At 39.9% G+C, this 24,404-nt stretch overlaps 1 protein-coding gene across 7 annotated transcripts in view; it reads left to right on the top strand.

The window, feature by feature from the left end:
* The window catches only part of LOC126366011 (gamma-aminobutyric acid receptor subunit beta), a 603,333-nt gene extending 579,863 nt beyond the window's left edge, over nt 1-23,470 (top strand). For 4 of the 7 annotated variants that reach the window (XM_050008857.1, XM_050008859.1, XM_050008856.1 and 1 more), the window contains exons 8-9: nt 10,288-10,448; nt 19,238-23,470. In XM_050008857.1, coding sequence (XP_049864814.1) covers nt 10,288-10,448; nt 19,238-19,528 — 452 coding nt within the window. In that variant the 3' untranslated portion in view covers nt 19,529-23,470. The remainder of the gene's footprint in view (nt 1-10,287; nt 10,449-19,237) is intronic. The other 3 variants (XM_050008861.1, XM_050008862.1, XM_050008860.1) reach the window with 1 other exon arrangement.
* The last annotated feature ends 934 nt before the right edge of the window (nt 23,471-24,404 follow it).

Below are 24,404 nucleotides of genomic sequence, written 5' to 3'. Positions count from 1 at the left end.
AGACATTACTACAATTAAATTTCTTAACAGAGTCAGTTTTAGAAAGGTAGTTTGGACCAAACCTGCTTGTCTGGAATTATTTTATTATTTATATCAAAAAATATCCTTCTACATTTTCAGTCTTTTCACTAAGAGTAGTCTGCAAAGTACTAATGATATTCTCAGTTTCATTGCCTTCTTCATTTATGTACTTAAGTTCTTTGTTAATATTTTCCATTATACTGCATATCTCTTTATCACATTCCTCTATTCTTTTATTTATGAGCACTCTGATTTGTTATTATTCTTAAAGGGTTTCTCCGTATTTTCCTCCAAAGCATCCAATTGTGTATCCGTAAAATCCCACATTCTGTCAGTCTTCCTAGTGGATCCCTCTATTTTACTGACAGCTTCGATATTTTCATCGATGAGATTCCACACTTTTGGCAATACTCCTAAAGCATTCTTCTACTTTTCCAATTGTTAACCTCCTTGATATATTTCTTCATTTTACTTCTGCTTTGTCAATTTTGCTCGTAGTAGTATGTACAACATGCATCATTTCTAAAGTCATTCGCTGCTCTTCAGTATTGTCCAATTCACTCGTTTTACAGTTCGTACCTTCGATATCTTTACTTTGTTCAACATCAAGGTCGTCATTTACATTTACTCTGTTGGATGAAACATCTATTATTGATTTGATTTGTTCTCTGAAATCGAAAAAGTGTCCTTGAAGTCTTTTGTTTCTTTATTAGCGTCAGTGATATAGTGATATTGGTTATTATTTTGTCAATTTTACTTTTAGTATTCGTAACAGATACTTCTATGGTTTCACTTATATTCTCAAATTCTTTACCAGTTTTGTTGTTAGCATCCTTAGCAGATGAAGTGATTCTCTAGCAGATACCTCTAATTTTTCAGTAATATTGGCTTCTTTATTACTAATTTTATTTTTTAATTTTTAGTAAAAATATTAGTTATTATCCCTAACAACTGTATCTAGTTTTTGAGCAATATTTGTTGCTAGTCTTTCAGAGATACGCTCCATCATTTAATTCACACTATCAGATTTGGTCTCTTTGCAGTTTCTCCAAAGCTTGAAATTAATTTTTACATTCCCTTTACTTTCATTCCAGTTACTCACAATGTGGGTATCACCGTCAGCACTATCTTTTGTTAACTCTACAGCTCCTTGAGTTCTTTTTTGGTTCCTCACATGTTCCTAAAATACTCATTTTGCTTTCCACCATTTTAGTTGTCCCCAATGGGATCATGCGTCACGTTATTTAATTACTAATATTTCACTAGTGTGAACCTATACTTACTTTCTGTACGTTCTCGTACTCACCATATGATGTAACTGATCGTAGAATATGCCGGCGTTGTGACGGCGCCCACGATCTCCAGAACTCTGCTTGTGCACCCCCAAGGACACATCTATCTTTGGTCATGCTCTGACTCGGACTGCTCCCTGCGTGCAGCAATTTTTCCTCTGGATACGTGACTGGCTTCGCCACATCTGTTGCTGCTGTCTTTCGTCTACTTCCTCGTGATAGCTGTTCACTCGCAATTCTTGGATGTGTTCTTAATTTTTTCTTGACATGAACTTACTACTTTCTGTTATGCACACTTTTCACGTTCCGTCATGTGTGCATTTATGACTCTGTGTTGCTCCCCATAAGCCACATGTTACAGTCACTTCCTGCACTATTTTAAATCTCCAAAAACTTGGGCCGCTGTTCATATTCCTTATTTTTAGCAAAGGAACTCCAAAACTGGATCCGTTACCCTCAATACAATTTTTTCAACAAATTATCCGTTCTGATGCAGGCGACGCAAATTCCATCTTCTATCTTCAATACAGGATTTTCAAAAAATTATCCCCACAAGGAAGGCCATATTGCAAGATCCTCCTATGTTCCTAAACCTCGACAGATATTTCTCAATCCGTAAAAAGTGGTACAGATGACATACAATATTACTGATCATTACTTCCACAAGCGACTCCAAACGTTAAGTTAATCCTTTCTCTGATCAAGTTAGTGAATTGAACGATTCAAATTCCTCCCTACCTATTCTCTACGGAGTAGTTCTCCCAGCATTCTGAATTCGTTCGGAGATGCAGACAGAATATATTTATGGCTATAAATGGACATGTGGGTAGCTAAACTACTTTTAATAAACTCCAGGGTGCTATTAAGTTGCATTTATTAACAAACACCATAAAATAATTCACAATGGCGCAGTTTGTAACACATAACTTCAAAAATTGTAACCAATCGAGCACATTGCCAACACAGAGAACAGATCTGGATTGCATCCTAGTGCCAGCTGAAGAGATTGTCACGCAACAGATATCTTTAGTACACTTTGTATAACCTCATAATTGGTTCAAAAGGCTCTGAGCTCTATTGGACTTAAGTGCTGATGTCATCAGTCCCCTAGAACTTAGAACTAATTAAACCTAACTAACCTAAGGACATCAAACACATTCATGCCCGAGGCTGCATTCAAACCTGCGACCGTATCGGTCGCGCGGTTCCAGACTGTAGCGTCTAGAACTGCCCGGCCACTCGGGCCGGCAACATCATAATTATTTGTAAAATACTGGCAGAATAATGTTATTTGTCTCGTGATACAAAATACATTACTGCATAGTTGCACTGTACTAGCAAAATTTTAATAATACCTAGGATCCCTCTAGCATATAATATGCCAAAAGCGGACTGTCACAGTTAATATTTGACATTTCACTTACTTAATTTACTTTCAAGCCTAAATGTTGATGGATGCTTGTTATTCAGAAACGTCGAGGAGGTTCCACTCTTACATCTTACTCGTAGTTTCTCACTCCACCGGTATACATCCCCACCATTTGATACGACCAGGGTCGGTGCCTGGATTCCGGGATTTGTAACTGCTTTTCGCTCACTGTAGCATTCTACATTGCTGTTCCATGAAGGGAGTTATTCCTATTAACTTCAGGGTCTCAAAACAACGTTAGTGTTGCCAAATAAAATGTTGTCCACAATAGGAGGAACGTCACAACGTCATCCTAGTTTATGCCAAAAATGTTTAGTTAGTGATAAGTTCTGGGATCCTCTTGGATAAGGTACGACGACTGCTCTCCCTGGAGTCCGCTGGATGTGAGGACCTGCACACTGCACAGGTGTGTTCAGTGTCGTGTTGTTTAGTACTGTCTGAAGCAGATCTCAGAGCTTACTCGATATGGCTCTGTACGGGCCAGAGTCGTGCAAGAAACAGTAGAGATGACCTGTGTCCCTTTACAGGAGACTGCCCTTAATGCGCCCCACCAGCTTCTCTGTTCACCATTGAGCACTCAACCATTTTCAGATGCATTATAATTGCTCCAAGAAATGTCGTACCTGGAGGCAAGAGTGGCGATGCATCACGTATTCTGAAATTTGTCGCTTCACCCTTCGTGCTGGATAGAACGCTTCAAGATTTGCCACCACGAAGTGTATGCCGTATACTGACGACAACCGTCTTACGGTTTGGGAAGACTGACAGTTATTGCTCCCAAATCCCTCTCAAATTCCTTGCAAGCATGGAGATAGCGCAGAGGTATGTAAAGCTTTGTGTGCAGCATTACTTCCAGCGATTTCTTCATGGCGTATTACGCAACATTATAATGTAATACAGGAGTTACTTAGAGACTACCTGTATACAACATTCCTTCGTCTATAAGGCTTAGGAACTTGTCGACGCTGGAATACATTTAGAATGTACTAGGAATTTTTCTGCTGTATTATTGGGCAGCAGACTCGACACTGTTTACTCATTTGGTGACACAAACAAAAATACGGGTGTTCAAAAAGTCTCTCCGCAGTGCCGTATGATTGTTAGCCGCGCGTGCCGTATGCCGCAGTGAATACACCGAAATGAAACTCAGTGAAATGCAAGTTATTAATTTATTGAATATTCATTTTTACTTACAAATTTTCACGTTAATTCCTGAAAGTGTTCCCCCTGTTGTTGAATACACAATTCAATTCGTCTAATCATGTTTCCAAACACAAGCTGTAACATTTCTTCTGTAACAGAAGCAGTGAAAGTGGATATTGCAGTTTTCAACTGATCGATGGATTTTGGACGGTTTTTATAGACAGTTGCTTTCGCTACACCCCAGAAGAAAAAGTCAGGTGATGTTAGGTCAGGCGATCTAGGAGGCCAAAGTCCCCGTGAAATTATGCGATCACCAAAAACATCAGCAAGCAGTGACATTGAAACGCGAGCTGTATGCGCCGTTGCACCATCTTGTTGAAAATAACCGTTCGTACAGAATATCTCTACAGTATCGTTGTGCGTTTATTATTTCGTTGAAAAATATTGGGCCCACAATCTGACGTCTAGAAATGCAATCTAAACTCCTATTTTCACAGAACGAAGTGGTTCCTCACGAATACGCAGTGGATTTGCAGTACTCCACATACGAGAATTTTGCGAGTTCATGTACCCGTACAAATGAAACCACGCCTCATCAGTGAAAAACGTTTCATTAAGAATATCCCTTCCATTTTGTTGAACGAAATTTTTTAACCATTGACAATAATGCAATCTCTTGCCATGATCAATATTTTTCAGTTCATGCACGACTGCCACTTTGTATGGGAAAAGTTCTAATTTTTTCCTTACAGATGAGTGGGCCGTTCCGACACTAACATCGATTTCCTGAGCGAGTTTTCTTACTGACTTGTTCTGACTCGTGGACATTTTATGGGAAATATCAACAAGTTTATCCTCAGACAAAACGCTAGGACGTTCACTTTTCGGTGCATCTATCACTGAACCCGTACTTCGAAATTTGTTAATCAAATCTTGCACAGTATCGCGATGCGGGAGTGTTTTCTCCGGGGAAACTGAATTAAATGTTTGACGAACTGAAACTGTGTATTTAACGCCAGCTTTAAACACTTGATCGACTAAAAACACACGTTCTTCAATGGTTAGCATTATAACAGCAACAAAAACCAAACAAACGAACAAAGGAACTAAACTTAAACGTTAACGTCAACACATAACGACACACACCAACGATATTACTGACGCTGGCTGAGATAGTCGAAACAGTGGGATGTTGGGAGAGTCCACTTGAAGGGAAGTAACCCAAACAGGCGAACAATCATACGGCACGCGCAGCTAACAATCATACGGCAGTGAGCAGAAACTTTTTGAACACCCCGTATGTTACAATTCAGGACACCATTTGGAGGTACTTGAATGACGGCTACGCACATAGTCATTCAAACAGAGATGTAATTGCGGATCGAGACGTCAGTTGGTGGTACTTGAAAGATGAAGCGCCTCTATAGCCATGAAACGGGTCCTGACGCAGACAAATTTCGTCTTTTGCATCCACTACATCTGGCAGTTTGTAGAGATCTACTAAATAATTTACATTTTGTTGCTAGCGTGACACAGAAATTGTTCATCACAACTGAAGTAATTTTCAAGGCACATTTTTATTACAGGCATGGCTGTATATGCAATTGCTGCATTTTTTCACATGCTCTTGACTGAACAGTTGCTTTTAAAGGCTTTTATGTCACCAGAAAACTGCGTCGTTGATAAGTATTAGGAACTGCAATAGCATAACGATGGATAAAGACTGGTGAAATTGCGATGCTGGATAAGCCCGAATCCTGCCGAAACGCTTCTGCAGATTTCTCATGACTGTTTGTCGAGTGTTTTCCAATGGACCTATGCACAGAATTTCGTTTGGTTTATTACACCGATTATCACGGTGAATCTCTTTTACTCACAATATCTGCGTACAGTTTCACATAAAGGTAATACGAGGATGTGTGGCGTATTTCGTTCGTCTTTAGGTTTGAACGTTGAGAAGACAAGAATTCTATCGTATGTAACAGAATGCAACCACAATGTCACTGTGTAGTACATCACATACTATGATACAATACTGAATGCTGTATTACACTCGGCCGGCCGGTGTGGCCGTGCGGTTCTAGGCGCTTCAGTCTGGAATCGCGTGACCGCTACGGCCGCAGGTTCGAATCCTGCCTCGGGCATGGATGTGTGTGTTGTCCTTAGGTTAGTTAGGTTTAAGTCGTTCTAAGTTCTAGGGGACTGCTGACCACAGATGTTAAGTTCCATAGTGCTCAGAGCCATTTGAACCATTTGAGCTGTATTACAGATCTTAAAATGTGTCAATAGGAAGCACTATGCGCCAAAGAGGGGAAACTTTCCCTTTTAAACTAACATATATTCGATTTGTACTGGAGTCTAGGTAGAAGAATTTGTTGAGCCTACTAATCTCAAAGGATTTTCTTGTTAGGAGTACAATGCCCGTTTCCAAGCGGTGTATGAAATTTGTGTGTTAACTGCGCCTGTTGAGTACAGGTGACTGTAATGAGCGTGTGTACACTGGGATGTCACGTTTGTGTAGTAAAACGATGAGAAAAGGGAGAGAGTGAGAAACCTGGTGCCGGCACATATATCCTACTCCTCACAATACATAAAATGCATTCGCAGTTGCGAATAAAAACCATCAGCTGTATAAGGGAACGACGACAGTGAAAACTTGTCACGAACGAGGATTCGAACCTGCATTTCCCGCTTTACGCGAGTAGTCGCCTTTATCATTTTGGTTATCGTGCACGACTCACGACCAGACAAAAGGTTACATAATTATATAGTCGCTCCTGCGTCACTTCCTGAACTTGTGTACATGTTATATAATTCCCATAACATTTGGGGTTACATTCGTCTGGTATGAGACATGTTGGAGGGGGGAGGGGGGGTCCACTGGGGTCCGAACCGCACAGTAACCCTGGATTCGGTGTGGGGCGGTGGTGGTGTGGGTGGACTGCTGTGGGCTGTTGTGGGGTTGTGTACCACTGAGGGCTACGTCGGGACGAAGCCTCTCCGTCGTTTCTAGGTCCCCAGTTCAATACACGATACACAATACAATATAATTCCCATACAGCGGTGGATATTTTAACTGAAAGTCGCTGCCTGGGATCGGCGGATAAATACAATACTGCAGTGTCTGTATTATTAAGAAGAACGATACAATATTCCTTCGGACTTTCAATTAAAATATCCTCCTGTATACATGAATTACGTAATGTGTGTACGAGTACAGGTTATGACGTTGGAATGACGATGTATGGAAATTTGGGTCTTGCCGTGAGTCGAGCACACACACCCAAAGCCATTAAGGCGACCGCCCGCGTAAGGCGGGAAATCCGGGTTCGAGTCCCGGTTCGGGAGAAATTTTCGACGCAACTGCGAATACTTTTCATGTACTTCATAACCACTGTAGTGACTGCGCGCATATCCGAAGTAATATGTAGGCACTGCAGTACCGTATGCCTCGTAAGTAGTACATTGGGACGGCAGGGCTTAATGTCCCCATCCGACGGATGGACCGCCATCAACAGCGTCATTTGCCCTCACTTCATGAGACACAGAGTTTGGAATATAATCCAGGACCTTCGTGTAAAGTCTGACAATAAATACGTTTACTCCACAGTCTCTCCTGCCTTGCCGCCCAAATGTTAGACTACCAATCCGCTTTTTCCGAGCCGCGAGCACGAGCATGGGTTAGTGAGCTCAGCTGCGGAAGCAAGTTTATTTCAGATATTTTAGTGGAATGCAGCCTATCACATTATAGAGTGTATATTTTTACTTTTATAATTATATATTTTATGATTTTGGTTGGGGTGGCCTTAAAAATTGCGGGCTAGCATGAGACTTTTAATTAACTTATACCGCGATAACACTCGTACGGACATCGGCTGCCCCGAAGTACGTACGATATAATATTTTTTAAACACAGCACGCGACTCACCGCCTTCTAATAAATAGTTTGCGTGAGCGCTGCTATTTAGAAAAGAAAATATGCATATTCTTACACAAACTATAATTATTAATATAGGTCTCAGGGGCTACTGGTTATTTTTGTACCAAATTACATAAAGATTAACTGAGATACTGTGGAATGTAATGGTTTTCAATATTAAATATTCATTATTTGCAAGGCAAAACTGGAGAAAATCTCGTCTGCCGTTAGGCGGCCAAAATGAAACATAATGAACTCACTCAGTATTATAAATATTGATAAACGAAATGTATTTTGACTCTTTTTAACTTTGAAATTAATGAAAGATCAAAATTGAGTAGTCTCTCGCATTTACATTTAATATTATGATATGCAATTTTAATTAAATAATACAGTCAGCGTAATGGTTGACTAAATCCTGCTAGAGGAGATGATCTCCCTGCACTACGAAGTCCTGTACAAATTTTGTTAATTATAATTAATGGTTGCGATCATGAGAGGTGACAACTAAGTCAATAATACACACTTTCTAATAACAATTTCTATTATATTTTTCAAAATACAGATAAAACTTACGATAATTATCAGACAGCACTTCAATGGCGGCCGACCGCTAGACGAAACAAAAACAGGAGAGATAGTTCAATCAACGCATTGTCTCTGATCTTCATGGCCTATGTTACACAGAGATTATACCAAAGAAACTGTGTTTTGTTAATTACATGGATATTTGTGTTTTGATAAAAATAACTTACTTTCTTTACTATTTGTTATACATCGCACACACGTTCACAGTCTTGAAATAATTTATAATTCACACGTCTCATAACAAAAACTTCCTTTCCCTTTCTCCAAATGTCCATTTATGTGACGTACCGTCACAAGCCTTAAAGATAGCCAGGGTAACAAACCGAATGAACTATTCTATGAAGAGCAACTGGGCCTACGCATGCCAATAACCTCGATAAATTTGTGGAAATGTGTTGGCAGAGTGCAGAATGATCCTGCACAATTCCTTAAGCCCGGTCCACACGCAACGATCTGTCTGCGCAGACATCGGCGCACATGTCTGTACATGCAAAAGATCGCTGCAGATGTGTGTTCACACGACACACACCCCAATCTACTCCTCGCCCACCATCTGTCGGTGTAGAAAAGAAAGATCAGTGGTAAGCGACTACGCTCCCCGCAAACGTCAAAAATTTAAGTCAGTTATTTTGAAATATAGAAATGGAGGAAGTTCTGTTGTGGTCTGTGTTCGCAACTTGTGTTGCAAGAAACATTCAGACCAACCGCAGGAAATAGAGAAAGCGGTCAAAATGGTGTAGACAGTGGCTGCTAAAGCGAAAGCATTTTTCTCACGTAAATTTACTGCGAGAGTTGCAGGGCGAACCTAACGACTGGCGAAATTATTTGTGGATGGATGCCGAAACTTATAATTACCTCTTAAAGCTTGTAACCTCTCATATTACGAGAAAAAATACTTGTATGAGAAGAGTAATTTCTCCTCATGAACGGCTGGCGGTAGCGTTGACACTCCAATTTCATCTTCAATTGTACTTCTGCTTGGTCTTGGCGTTTCTTGAACACTAAGAAAGCCAAGCAAATCAAAATACCATAACGTTGGCTGGTATACTTGATCTACTCCTACACCAGATCTTCTAGATTTCTGAACTTTGTATAACTCTTTTCGGTCAACAGTTCTCAACGAATTTTGTTTTTATTTTTTTTATTACTGTTTCTCTGTTTGCCGAGGTGTCAACTGCCCGCAATTTTTCAATTAGAGCATTGTATGCTGCTGTCTTTTTGTCTTGGTCACTATATTTTTTACTTTTAATCTTCCACAAACATGGGTGGTTTCTATATATTTCAATGAATTCACTTACAAACTCTCTAGAAAACTGACGAGTATCAGCCATTTTAATGCCCTGTGCGTTCGCAGCTCGTGGTCGTACGGTAGCGTTCCCGGGTTCGACTCACGGCGGGGTCAGGGATTTTCTCTGCCTCGTGATGACTGGGTGTTCTGTGATGTCCTTTGGTTAGTTAGGTTTAAGTAGTTCTAAGTTCTGGGGGACTAATGACCATAGCTGTTAAGTTCCCATAGTGCTCAGAGCCATTTGAACCAATGCCCTGTGCGCACAAATACAAACACTAGACTGAGCAAACAGCTGTTTCGGGCCAGATTTGCGGCTATCTCCTGTCCCCACGTTCCAACTTGTCTGCGCAGATGTGGTTTGAATCCACAGATTTGAGAGGTTTCGCTCAAACCTCCAACTCCAACTTCCAGGTTTGCACACACCTCAGATTGGTGCAAATCTACTGTCCACACGCAACGATCTGTCTGCGCTGATGTGATGTGCGCAGACATTTGCGCAGACAGATCGTTGCGTGTGGTCGGGCCTTTAGTTTAGTGGTCACCGGCGCTGCCGCAACATCTTCTATCCGTAGCGCAGGTTATGTGACAGAAGCGTCTGTGCCCGCAGAGTACGCGACGGTGGGCTACATGGCGAAGCGCATCCAGATGCGCAAGAACCGCTTCCTGGCCATCCAGAAGATGGCCGAGCAGAAGAAGGCCGGTCTGGAGGCTCCGCACGCGCCGCCGCCCGGCCCGCCTCCGGAGGGCGACCACGCCCCCAAGCAAACAGTGAGTGTCGCGCGCCACAATGCCGCAGCCGCATCGCTGCACCAGCGCTCCTGCCCTGCCTTGTTCTCTAGCGACAGCCACGGAGCAGGAATATCTCTCGAGCGGATCTCATATGGGAACCTCCCCATCGCACCCCCCCCCCCCCCCCCCCCCCACTCAGATTTAGTTATAAGTTGGCACAGTGGATAGGCCTCGAAAAACTGAACATAGATCAATCGAGAAAACAGGAAGAAGTTGTGTGGAACTACGAAAAAAATAAGCAAAATATACAAACTGAGTAGTCTATGTGAAAGATAGGTAACATCAAGGGCAATGTGAGCTCAGGAGTGCTCTGGTCCCGTGGTTATCGTGAGCTGCTGCGGAACGAGAGGTCCTTGGTTCAAGTCTTCCCTCGAGTGAAAAGTTTGCTTTCTTTATTTTCGCAAAGTTATGATCTGTCCGTTCGTTCACTGACGTCTCTGTTCACTGCAATAAGTTTAGTTTCTGTGCTTTGCGACCGCACCGCACCGCAAAAACCGTGCGATTATTAGACGAAAGGACGTGCCTCTCCAATGGGAATCGAAAACATTTGATCGCAAGGTTATAGGTCAACCGATTCCTCCACAGGAAAACACGTCTGATATATTCTATACGACACTGGTGACGGCATGTACGTCACATGACAGGAATTTGTTGTCGACCCACCTAACTTGTACACTTGGCGAATGGGTAAAAAGATTCTTCTACCTTGCCCGATTTAGGTTTTCTTCTGGATGTGATAATCACTCCCAAAAAAGACAGATAATAATTGTCTGAAAATAAAAAATTAAACTCTTCACTCGAGGGAAGAGTTGAACCAAGAACTTTTTGTTTCGCAGTTGCTCACGCTAACCACTTTTTTTTTCTTTTTTCTCATTTTGTTCGTTATTGATCGTTGTGTTTGGTCGTTGACATCCTGTTCAAGTTCGGTGGCTGACCCTTCCAGTCAGTTTTTTATTACAGAGGCCAACCGGCTTTCTGACCGTGCTGAGCTACCGTGCCGGCAGCCACGGGACCACGGCATTCCTGAGTTCACATTACCCTTGATGTTACCTATGTTGCACATAGACTACTCAGTTGGTTTATTTTGCTTTTTTTTCATAGCTCCACATAACTTCTTCCTGTCTTCTCGACTGATCTGTGTTCAGTTTTTCAAGGCCTATCCACTGTGCCAACTTATAACTAAATCTGACGGGGGTGCGATGGGGAAGTTCCCTTGTCAGCAACATCAGCCCGAGCATGTCACGTCGCTATTTGCATTTTACGCTAACAAGGGGACCACACCAACTCGATCTTGTATTTGAAGGGGCGGGAGCACTCTTGAAAGATATCAGCCTCAGCACTCGATTCCGCTCGAGAATTTGGGCAATAAATCTGATAATATGCGCCTACAACCTTCCGAAAGTACAGCTTTTAAATTTCGCGTGCACGGTTGTTTGTCGCTCGCTCCGCCCCACTGCAACCTAGCTCAAGGAGTATTGATTTAAATGATTTCTTATTTTACATTCCGAACCTTTTTTTAAATATTTCAGTAAAACCGAAGTCAAAAATTTAAGTCTTACTAATGTATGTGACTTTTCGCAGCTAAAGTTGCATTTGTATTTATAGTTTCAGTGCGCTTGTTGCATATCTGCATAACATTTAAAAAAAATGTTCTGAAGGAAGATCAATGACAATTGATGAAATTTGTATTTCATCTATTGCTGCATTTGATATCTTGCCAGTGTACTTTTTTCTCCTTAAAATATGAGGTCGAGTTGGAGATCCTCCCTTGTAACACTGAAACTTCAATGTTGTACTTATTTTTCCTGTCTTTACACAGTTATTAGGAGCAGTAAGTTGAGTAATTGCAACTCCTACGGATGCAATTGAAAATCCACCAAAGATGTATGGTTAAGTGTTAGATAAATTCGGTAGTGTGGATGTATCCTGATAGTCAATGCTTTGAATGTGTGCACACATTTCAAGCAATTTTCACTTGCAGACAAAATTTGTTTACGACAGTCTGACTCATCACCTCAGATTATACGAATCTCCCAATAACAGTTCTTGTTTTTAAGTTTCCTCATTAGGAAACTGTAGCATTAGTAATCGTCATTGAGATCGAGTACGTACGGTTAGTAATTTAATTTCTGAGAAATGAATGGAAGTTAAAATGGGACACCAGAAGAGAAAAAGAAAAGAATTTCGTCCCCATAAATATTTCAGCTGGTAATTAATCGCTAATTTGCTGCATGGAAATTAGACGGTTTTCGCGACACTTTCATTTTGGTATTCTAGGAAGCCACTTCGTAGTGTGGCCGCGGCATAATTTTTTAAAATAGAGACTCGACTATGCGATCAAGTGCCGTATAAACGCTAAAAATTACCGGCTGCTGTCGCTTTCCTTCCTATACCATAACAATTTGTGACACCTTAATGCTGACTACGCAAAAACGCTTACTCTATAGTGGTGGCTCCAGAGCCTCAAGCATGTGTGAGTCAAGAGGAACCTGCGATATTAGCCGACGACTTTGACCAGTGACATAATGCTTGTTGAACATCACCGTTGTAGCATATTTTGAATTATATTTCACCATAGTATTGTCACCGGTTTCGAAATAAATCATTTTTAATTTATTCTGTGTACACAAAAATGCAATTTTTCTTTGGTACGCTATTTATAAGATTTCGTCGATGTATCGTTGTTTTTTATTATGAACTAGAGAAACGGTCGTAGATCCTAATACTGCACCTGATGTTTGGATCTATTTGTCACTGTCTTGGCACTGGTGCACGAGCCTTCCTTATTAAATTCCTCGAGTTACTGCAGTTTTGTTTGATGTACAGGGTGGCCCAAAACTCTCTTAACATTTGAAAATTCATACTTCATGGAATAATATAGGTAGAGAGCTAAAAATTGACACACATGCTTGAAGTGACATGGGATTTTATTGAAACCAAAAAATGCAGAAAATGACCAATAGACGACGCTTCAGATGATACAAAAGCAATAATTAGCACGATAATTGATTATTAGTAAAGACGATATCGTTTAGGGCAAATGCTCAACATTTCGGCCATCGTTCATCAACAACCGACGTGTAGTCGAGGGACCTTGTTATGAACAGCACTGTACAGCATATCAGTAGATAAGTATGGTGAGAAATTGTCGTCAGATGTCGCCTTTTAGCATCCCTAATGAGATCAGAAGATCGCGGTAGACTTCAGATTTCAGGTAACCTCACAACCAACGGTCACACGGACTGAGGTCTGGGGAAATGGAAAGCCAATAACAGTACGCGATCCTCACCCCACGGCGTAAGGAAGATAACTGACACGTGTAGCGCCATCCTGCTTAAAAGTTGTACCTTCCAGCAGGTGTTTATCAGCCGTGATGACTCTCTCTCTCTCTTATTATAACTCATTTTATACACGATTTTCATGCGGTGTCACTTACGTGTTAGTGTCCACTGCCATTTGTCGACCAGTTTTTGCACTCGTTTTTTGTTTCAATAAAATCCCATGTCATTTCAGGCGTCTGTGTGTTAATTTTTACCTCTCTGCATGCATTATTCCGTGAATTAAGTGAGTTTTCAAATGTTAATGGACTTTTAGATCACTCTGCTTATGAGAGAGATGTAATCAGAACTGGAACAAAAATTAGGTACGCACATAGAGGCTAGAGTTTTAGAGTTTGAGCCATGTGAGTGAACAGCACTGTGGCACTCTTGTCGATCTACGGTTAGTACTTCATCGCCGGATCAGTGACGTTTTAGGAGTTCTGATAAGTTTGAGGTTGAGAGTGGCGGCGGTTCAGATGGTACTTACTCCCCCCGACCTCATGCCCTTTGCAGTCTTTCACAGCAGTCTGTTCTCCTGATAAACATGTAATGGCTGTATTTTTCTTTTTTTATGTTTGGACAGCTTTAGTGATTTGCATGCTCTTTTTCTTTCCACGTAGAGTTTCTTTTGGAAGTATTGCAAACATATATACGATTTAACAAAATACCTTTCTAGAAGATGAATTGCGATTTGTAAGGAGATAAAATGCAGTGTACTCTGCAAGAAGGGGATATTTTTCCCTGGACGAGATATTCAAGTTTCAAATTTCTCATATGACATGAGTAAGACAAGTGCGTATCGTAAGAAACTTTAATTCATGTCTCGAGAATTTGGTAGAGACTCTAAGAACCACAGTCAATCTGCGCTTCACGTCATAATATTCTTCATTTACTCTTTTTCTTTAATTGTTTGTTTATCTTTTTGATATAATGAAATTGCGTCATATTCAGACAGACTTTGTGGAGTATAATATTACACTGCACAACTTCTGTGACGCTATAACATATTAATAATTTTTCGTCCCATTACGAGGTATTAAGAAAATTATTGTAAACACCAAACAAGAGTTTGCGTGAAACTGCATCCCTCTCAAACTAGTGATAACGTCTGAGCCAACAAGCTTCAGAAACTGCTACCACTACTATGCATCATAATATGGTTGCTCTGTCCGGTAGAAGTCGTACCGTACTAAATAGTACATAACCCTAAACGAAAAATGTACATTAATTACTGATTGCCTTATGGGACATTGCCTTTTTCTTTTCTTTTTTCTAACTCGTGAGAGCAGGGCGGACTACTATAGGACTTCGTTCTTTTCAGCCAGATATTCCAACAGGCCGAGAATGGTGCAGAAGGAATCCCAATTTGGAAACTGTGTGATACTGTCTAGCAGGTATTGCACCTTCGATTATTAGATGAAATATAACATCTACCTCGAGGAAACTGATGCAGATAAGGCCACTAGAGAAAGTATCAGTTACTTCCTGAAAATAGCACACTGGTCGCTTTGAGGCACGGTACAGGATGACAACTGGTACCAGGCTGTGTTGTGACCACCGCTGACATAAAACCTGGCACTGAAGTGAAATCGGTGCACATGGAGACGTGGCAGCATGACAGAAAGGAGGTGCTGTGTTTGGCCTCGCTGAAGACCACACGGTTTGTTTCAACACGGGCAGTACCACGTGTCTGCAAGGAATGGTGTGCCTCTACTAGCCATGTAGCGAGACATAAAAACAATTGTCTTGAAAAGATGCAAACTGACAGAAACTAGAGACGAATGTCACGGCCTGTCAATGACAGTCTATTTCAAATCCAATACAAATTGTTGGCGTCAGTGAGCGCAGGTCCATCTCGGCCAGTTTCCGAGTGAACATTGCGAAGGGAACTGCAAGAAACGGACATTTGGAATCGGACACCTCATAAAAGGCCATTTCTCACAACGGTACACGAAACCTTTCTTGGGCCAAACACCATAGGAACTAGACTGCGCCCTACTGGAGGCGAGTAGTTTGATTCGACGAAGTCGCGATTTTGACTCTTGACTTGAGCCACCGACTGCATAGATGCCTCAATAATGTTTTTAACCTGCAATATGTGGAAGGTATAGTTCAGGCCAGACATAGTCTTGCGATGTTTTGACCGTGTTTTTCGTATCATGACTTTCAACATTCTCCATGACCAACTGTTTCCCTGTTCAGTATCTTCTACACTTTCATGTTGAACGTGTTGGACTTCAGATTGTTATAGCACTCCTGAAAAGACTTGCCGACTTTCTTCGTCGTCGAACTGAATCAGTTATGAAGATTAAAAGCGATGTGATACGATATAAGCGCGATGTTTGTTTACAATCGACCAAAAGATTTTCTTATTGAAAGATCAAACGTCGCAGCAGATTAGATGGATGGCCCAGTCTGAACATCTCCCACCAGATGGACATATGGATGCTCGGGCAATATGGAAACCTGGCTTAGGTCTGGAACTAGGAAATTCATGCCACAGGTAGAGAAATGTTGCTGTCTTTGTCAGACGAGTCCTCGACAGTGGGAAGGAACAAGCCATGGCTCTCAGCAGAAAGCGCTGTAGAATATCAAGTAAAGAAAAACGAAATAATCGTAAATAATCTTTCCTTCTTGGAGGACCACAGCCATGTAGAATTTTTTCAAAGAAATTTCCAGCATTTGACTGTTGATTATCAACAAAATGCAGCCAATAATATTAATCATTTAATTAATTGTTCATAAAAACAAATTATATAGAAATAGTACCTCTTAAAGATCTACCGCATTTGGTTTAACTCGTCTTATGCCTAAAGAAAGAGTAAGAACTATTTTGAAAAGAAAAGCAGATATTAACTGCCCCGCCTGTAACTTGCCGACCCTCCACATAACAACCCTCGGGACAAGTGAAATCAAAACCAAAGGAGGTATGAAGGAGCATCACTTAAACCATTTCTCCTAAGGGGATGCAGCCTTGTGGAAGTTAATTTTGTAAAGAATGTGAGCGACGGAGCGTATATTGGCAGTGCTCATTGAATATTTTTTGGCATGTACGCACACTTGCACTAAGAGTCTGCAGTCAAACAAAATGTTAAATTTTAGTATGAAATGTATAATTTTACACAGTTTCTGGGAGTAACAAATTGTACCTAATTGCCTAGTGACTAAACATTGCAGAAAATACATCCCGCTATTACAATAAAAGAGTATAGAGCAGTCTTTTTTTATTTCCAAAGAAAATAATTTTATTTATGTGTAATGTATTCACATGTCCCTTTCAAATTCACAAAATGAAGATACATTTTTGCTATGGAGTTTTGGCTGCTGCATCGTCACAGGCCTATTATCGATTGCAAAGTATCACGACAACTGACAAGATAGGTAAATGTAACTGTAGTAATTAAGTTAGGTATAAAATAAAAACACAGGTGTCCAGGTTTTTTCTCTTTGAAATCTGGTTAGCCTATTTCTCGACGATGACGTGTCACAGACAGGTCAAATATACTTTAAATATAACTATTGTTTTCAGTTATGTAATAACTTTTTGCTTCTATAGCCCGCACTGCATGATATTTACGCCTTCTTAATTTTCAGTTTCAACATGTACTTGAGAACTGCTATAAAGCCGAAATCATGGTTGTGTGAGATAAATGAACAATTAACAGTCAAAAGAGGGAAATTTCTTTTAAAAAATGTTCGAAGCTTACTTAAATGATGATCAGATTTACTTCACTCTCTCGTAGCTGTAAATGCAAAGCAAATATTAGCACAGGAAATCTCCTATCAAATATTCCCAACAGAGACTCCATCTGTTTCACTACCAGCTCGCCTGTATTTGGCAACAACGAGCAATATTCTACACTACTGCCCATTAAAATTGCTATACCACGAAGATCTTTTCAGAGCAGTCACACAAGGTTGGCGCCGGTGGTGACACATACAACGTGCTGACATGAGAAAGTTTGAAACCGATTTCTCATACACAAACAGCAGTTGACCGGCGTTGCCTGGTAAAACGTTGTTATGATGCCTCATGTAAGGAGGGGAAATGCGTACCACCACGTTTCCGACTTTGATAAAGGTCGGATTGTAGCCTATTGCGATTGCGGTTTATCGTATCGCGAAATTGCTGCTCGCGTTGGTCGAGATCCAATGACTGTTAGCAGAGTATGGAATCGGTGGGTCCAGGAGGGTAATACGGAACGCCGTGCTGGATCCCAACGGCCTCGTATCATTAGCAGTTGAAATGACAGGCATCTTATCCGCATAGCTGTAACGGACCGTGCAGCTACGTCTCGATCCCTGAGTCAACAGATGGGGACGTTTGCAAGACAACAACCATCTGCACGAACAGTTCGAAGACGTTTGCAGCAGCATGCACTATCAGCTCGGAGACCATGGCTGCGGTTACCCTTGACGCTGCATCACAGACAGGAGCGCCTGGGATGGTGTACAACGACGAACCTGGTTGCACGAATGGCAAAACGTCATTTTTTTCGTATGAATCCAGGTTCTGTTTACAGCATGATGATGGTCGCATCCGTGTTCGGTGACATAGCGGTGAACGCACATTGGAAGTGTGTAATCGTCATCGCCATACTGGCGTATCACCCGGCGTGATAGTATGCGGTGCCATTGGTTACACCTTTTGGTCACCTCTTGTTCGCATTGACGGCACTTTGAACAGTGGACGTAACATTTCAGATGTGTTACGAACCGTGGCTCTAACCTTCATTCGATCCCTGCGAAACCCTACATTTCAGCAGGATAATGCACGACCGCAAGTTTCAGGTCCTGTACGGGCCTTTCTGGATAGAGAAAATGTTCGACTGCTGCTCTGGCCAGCACATTCTCCAGATATCTCACCAACTGAAAACGTCTGGTCAATGGTGGCCGAGCAACTGGCTCGTCACACGCCAGTCACTACTCTTGATGAACTGTGGTATCGTGTTGAAGCTGCTTGGACAGCTGTACCTGTACACGCCATCCAAGCTCTGTTTGACTCAATGCCCAGGCGTGTAAAGGCCGTTGTTGCGGCAAGATGTGGTTGTTCCGGGTACTGATTCCTCATGATCTATGCATCCAAATTGCGTGAAAATGTAATCACATGTCAGTTCTAGTGTAATATATTTGTCCAATGAATACCCGTTTATCATCTGCATTTCTTCTTGGTGTAGCAATTTTAATGGGCAGTAGTGTACAATGGGTCAGAACTCGATCCGCCTGCTCTAAATTTGAATGACAGAGAATAAAATGCATATAGAAACAAAATAAAATAAAAACAAACTTTACGAATGTTATGTTCTGCATGTCAACTATGCGATCTCCCGCTAACTTCTTTGTTTGCAAGCTACATGGCTCCTAACGGGACGAGGTGAGGTGTAGCTGTGTGAAGAGAGCGCCTGTACGTGTCCCTTGTAAGTGGTCGGCGCCGTGCCTCTGTTCCAGGAGGTGCGTTTCAAGGTTCACGATCCGAAGGCCCACTCGAAGGGCGGCACTCTGGAGAACACGGTGAACGGGCGCGCCGACGAGGAAGCGGGCGGTCCGGCGCCGCAGCACCTCATCCACCCCACCAAGGATATCAACAAGCTGTACGGCATCACGCCCAGCGACATCGACAAGTACTCGCGCATCGTTTTCCCCGTCTGCTTCGTGTGCTTCAACCTCATGTACTGGATCATCTACCTACACATCAGCGACGTCGTCGCGGACGATCTCGTGCTGCTCGAGGAGGACTGAGCGCCCACCGTTTCTTTGCCTGTTTTCCCTCTCCTCATCATCACACCTTTCTGTTTCTATTTCTTTTTTTACATTCCTCACTGATTGTAAAGTTTCTACGAACTAGAGGGGCGTGTATTGCGCTCCGTCGAGCGTGCTGCGTACAATAGCGAGAAATGGCAAGTGGCGACTAAAAAAAAAATTTTTTTTTGTTTACTCAGGAGTGGGATAAGGATCGAATTACGGACTCTTCAGTGCAACCGTGTGTATGATTTCCGCCGTACACTACACGTACGCCAGCACTCCCACAGCCTATCAGTTCACGCACAGCCTGTTACATCTTCTCGACACTGTACTGTAGCCACATGTGCTGTTATTCTAAATAATAATAATATTATTATTATAATAATAATGATGATGATAAAGAAATGATATATTCACACGTACTGTAGGTATGTAACTGCGATAGCGGTGCTAAGAATGTGTGGACACGTCAGTATTCGTGGTTGTGAATGACAAAGTGTGGTGATAGGAATGTGGAAAGAACATTAGTACTTCTGTAATGTAGAGTGAATACAAATATTCTAACGAACTCTTTAAATCAGTAAAGAAATGTTGATGTATTCTTCTAGTTACTTACGGATGCCTGGAAGCGAGAAAGGGATGTAATGAGCAGCAGGAGATACTTTGTATTGAAAACTGAACCTCGTGTGTGAAGTTCGCCATTCTAAAATCTGATGTAGTAAAAAGGTAGTTGTAATCCAGATGATAAACTGAACACAGGATTCATTAATTTTTTAAAATGAGTTAATACAAGTGTATCGTAAGAGAAGAGCTCCCGTAGCCTTCCCGACCCAACCTTCTCCTTTTTCTATGAGAATTGTTATCGTGTTCCACATCAGCCCTTCCACTCGCACGCGAGACGTCTGTGTTCGACTGCTTGACACTGTGCTTTCGAAATATTGTAAAGCGTTATCACTGAATGTTGTTTTCTCTGTGGCACACTAAAATAATCAGACTGGTTCTGATATATATTTCTGTTACTATGTAATGATAAATTAAGTATTATAAACCTGTTGATATGTTACAATCAAATGTGTTAAATTTGTTGGTAAAAATTTTAAAGTAAGTGTTTTAATATGCATGACAGGCAGGAGGTGTCGAAGTTCAAAGCTGTAGTGGCATTGTTCCAAAGACGTGAAGAAATGTTTACATCAGATAAGTGTAACATTCTTCTTCAATTAGTTGATTAAAGACCTGCAGACCACTTCTCTTAATTGTTGGGACATAATAACTGGTACTTGAGGATATTCATAGTATTTATTCTTGATATTTAGGCTTTTTAAAGAAATGTTTGTAAACTGGAGTAGGTCATTGCTGTCAGTCAGTGAAATTTTAGCAAGTGTTTAGTGCTAATGGTCCTACACTGTGGACAGTCCGTACTTCCATACACATCGTACTGATTCATCACAATGAAAACAGAAAGCACACACCACCTGTAAATATACATATAAGCCAGTGCAAATGCACATAAAGTAATGAAAGAGGAAGCTCTCTTTGCCAAATTACCATCACTGATTCGTCATTTAATCACTCTTGCCTGTCTATCATATTATTTTTATTGGTTGATATTTGTATGTAAATGTTGAAAATGAATTTATTTCATGTTAACTAATTGCAAACACAAACAGTTTAATTCCTGGGCCCACTAGACCTTGAGATAAGTAGCTTTTCCCTATTACCTGACCCAGATCACTGAGTAAAAATACTTTTATACAAAAAGGAGATTAAAAATAATCTGATCAGATGTAAAAAGTACACTAATATATATTTTAGTCTGTAAGGAATGCGAAAATTCATTAAATGATAGTTCTCAAGTCTCATTCAAAACTGAAGAAACTGGCACAGATATATATTTAAAACATGAACACATAGTTTGAGTGAGTGAATGGATTTTTCATAAAATTTTCATTCAATTATTGCAAATAATCTGAGAAGTTCGGACATACGTGGTGGTTTTAACATTGCTTTACTGAATGAAATGGTTATTAAAATTAAATTGCAATCTTTTTCATCAAACAGCATTTTCAATGCTACACTAATAACAGCCTTACTTAAACACAATCGTTAGCACTTATGTACAATTCTGCAAATTAATTTCATTTTATGCATTCTACTGAAAGCACAAATATTTATTAATTGATGCCATGATGTAAAGTGAAAGGTTTGTGCACTTTAATCTTAGGATATAATATCCTCACAACACATAACTGCCATTTTATAACACACAAAATATAAATGAGAAACAAATACCAGTTTTAAATAATTCAGTTAATAAAATATTACAGTAATAATTTTAAAACATAAATATGATTTGTCAATTTGATAAATGGGTGCAAAACTCCAAGTATAAAATGTGGCAATGGTCGAAATTGAAAAAAAAAACATGCACTTTTTGGCTTATTTCTTTCTCTTAATATTAACTCACATTGCCATTAGAAAAGGAAGTCTTAGACAATGAGTGACTGTTAATGGAAGAATGAAAAGCAATATTCATTGTTACACTCACAATGCCCTCATGAATATTTAGTTTACATAGACAATGAGTCAATGGACAGCAATCACTAAAATTTACAACAAAGTACGTGCTGACCAATTGCATAGTTTTAGTTTCAAATCAATTATATTTATAACATATATAAAAAGGATTAGCACCTGACATATTTTTGGAACTTCATCTCACTTATTACCAATAAAATATCTGGGTCAACATCTTTTTAATTAATTTTAACATTTACACTTCTGTTTAACAGCAACACTTTTTAGTCATAAAACAAATATGTTTTACACTAATGTATTGGAAAATGCACATAAAATATGTTTCATAACATTATTTTTTCAGTTTTATTTTGTTAAACAAATGCTCACCTCAAAGAAAAAAGTACAGAATAAGTACAGTTAGGACATAATGCTGTAGGGTGTTCTAGGCAACAACAGGACAAAAAGTGAGGCTGGTCTGATCTTTGAAGATTTTCTACAAGTTGACATTTACTAATTTTACAGGTCTTCGTCATTTATGATTTGTTATGTTAAAGTAAAGTTAAATTCAACATCAATTTGTGACACTCAGTAATTAATGAACTTTTTTTTAAAAAAAATTTCACTCGTGGCACCTGTAGCAAACCTTCTGTGATGCGTGCTAGTGACACAGACTGTACATAAAAAAAAGAGTATTCATTTTAAAATGTTTATGTGTGTATGAAGATTAATTCAATGGTCAAAGGCCACAGTTATATTGCTCAATCATTCCAAAAATAAAAATTAATTATTATAAACACTGTTCTCTCTTAACTGTAGACAAACATGAAAAGTGCTGCTATAAGCAATACACTGGCATCAAGGCCAATTATTTATAGCTTGTATGTGTATGGAGATACAAACACCTTTGGTTCAAAAAAGATCATTAAATCACCTAGCCACATACCAAAGATCTAGCACTCCTGCTTTTGGAGCACTTTATACTATTGTTCCTCATTAGAAAATTCTTATTGCAGTAAAGACCCATCAAAACATAAGAAGGTTCATGTCAATATCTGCAGCATATAGGCTACACATTAATTCTAAAGGACTTACAAATGGAACCTCCTATGTTTACACAGGAGAGAATATTGTTATACACTGAGAAAGCTTTTAGAACTAATTTCCTGTAGATATCAGTGCTTGTATGTGGAGATTAATTAAGAAACAAGTGTTGTGTTTATAAAAAAGAGCAGAAAAATATGTAAAGTAAAACTGTTTTGAATAAGTGCAGTATATTTTGTGCGAATTCAATTTGAGCATGTAGATTGCTCACTAACTGAATATTCTAAAGAAACAAGAGGAGATGATCATGATGTGTAGAAAACTTCATATGAATATTTGTTCGTCATTTTTATTTCAATAAAAGCTAACAATGAGAACACAGTTTTTGCTGCTTACTTTCTTCACTTCCAGAATCATATTTTTCCCACTATTTTTTCACTAAAATGTGAAAACATGACCACTGCACAACTTTAACTGGTGAAAAGAGTATGTTAGATTATCTGCATCTCTAATGCAAATTAAACATGCACTATAATAAATAAGAACAGAAGTGTAGTAACTTTATGTTATGGTTACAGTGTTTAATTATAATTTGTGCAAGAGTATTTTCCTCAGGTTCAGAAATAATTACGTGATACATCATCACTCCCAGTGTAAAGGATTGTCAAAACTGGCTGTAACCAATAAAAAAATTCAGTCATGGTAGCAGAAAAAGACATACATGACATGATGAAAACCATCTCTCCTAGACTGTACGCTATATTTAAGGTGATATTATATACCATTCTGCACTCTGTCTCATAATTTTGTTGTATAGGATGCCTCAAAAGAAAGTTTATATATAACGTGTTAAAGTAAAATAGTGACTGAATTCTATCAACAAAATCTTTGTTTATTATTGAATATACAGTTTAGGAATTTACTTCTGAAAAATAATGTCATTTAAATGCAATCCAGGACTCCTATATCTCTCATTTATTCAATGAACAAAATTTTGCATGGTGGCCAGCATCAAGACTCTGGGATGGCTGCCACACTGCTATGGATATTTTTTTTAATTGCTCCAGAGAAGTCAGATAATTGACATCAACTTTATGTCACCCCTGCTGGAGTCCAATCTGCCAGGGAAAATTTCTCGAACTCTCAGTGTAGATGCATTGGACATTTGTGCTTTGGCTTTGTCCTTCTGAAACCATGTACTTTTTATATAATAATGGAAGTTTTGCAATTCAAGAACCAAAAAGTCATTTAACATTGTCACATAATTTTCCAAATTCACTGTAATTGCATGACCACTCTTGACCTTAAAAATTAC

Source organism: Schistocerca gregaria, chromosome 4, assembly GCF_023897955.1.
Source record: "Schistocerca gregaria isolate iqSchGreg1 chromosome 4, iqSchGreg1.2, whole genome shotgun sequence".
Lineage (NCBI taxonomy): Eukaryota > Metazoa > Arthropoda > Insecta > Orthoptera > Acrididae > Schistocerca > Schistocerca gregaria.
Note: the sequence above shows the minus strand (reverse complement) of the source record. Positions and strands in the feature narration are given on the sequence as shown.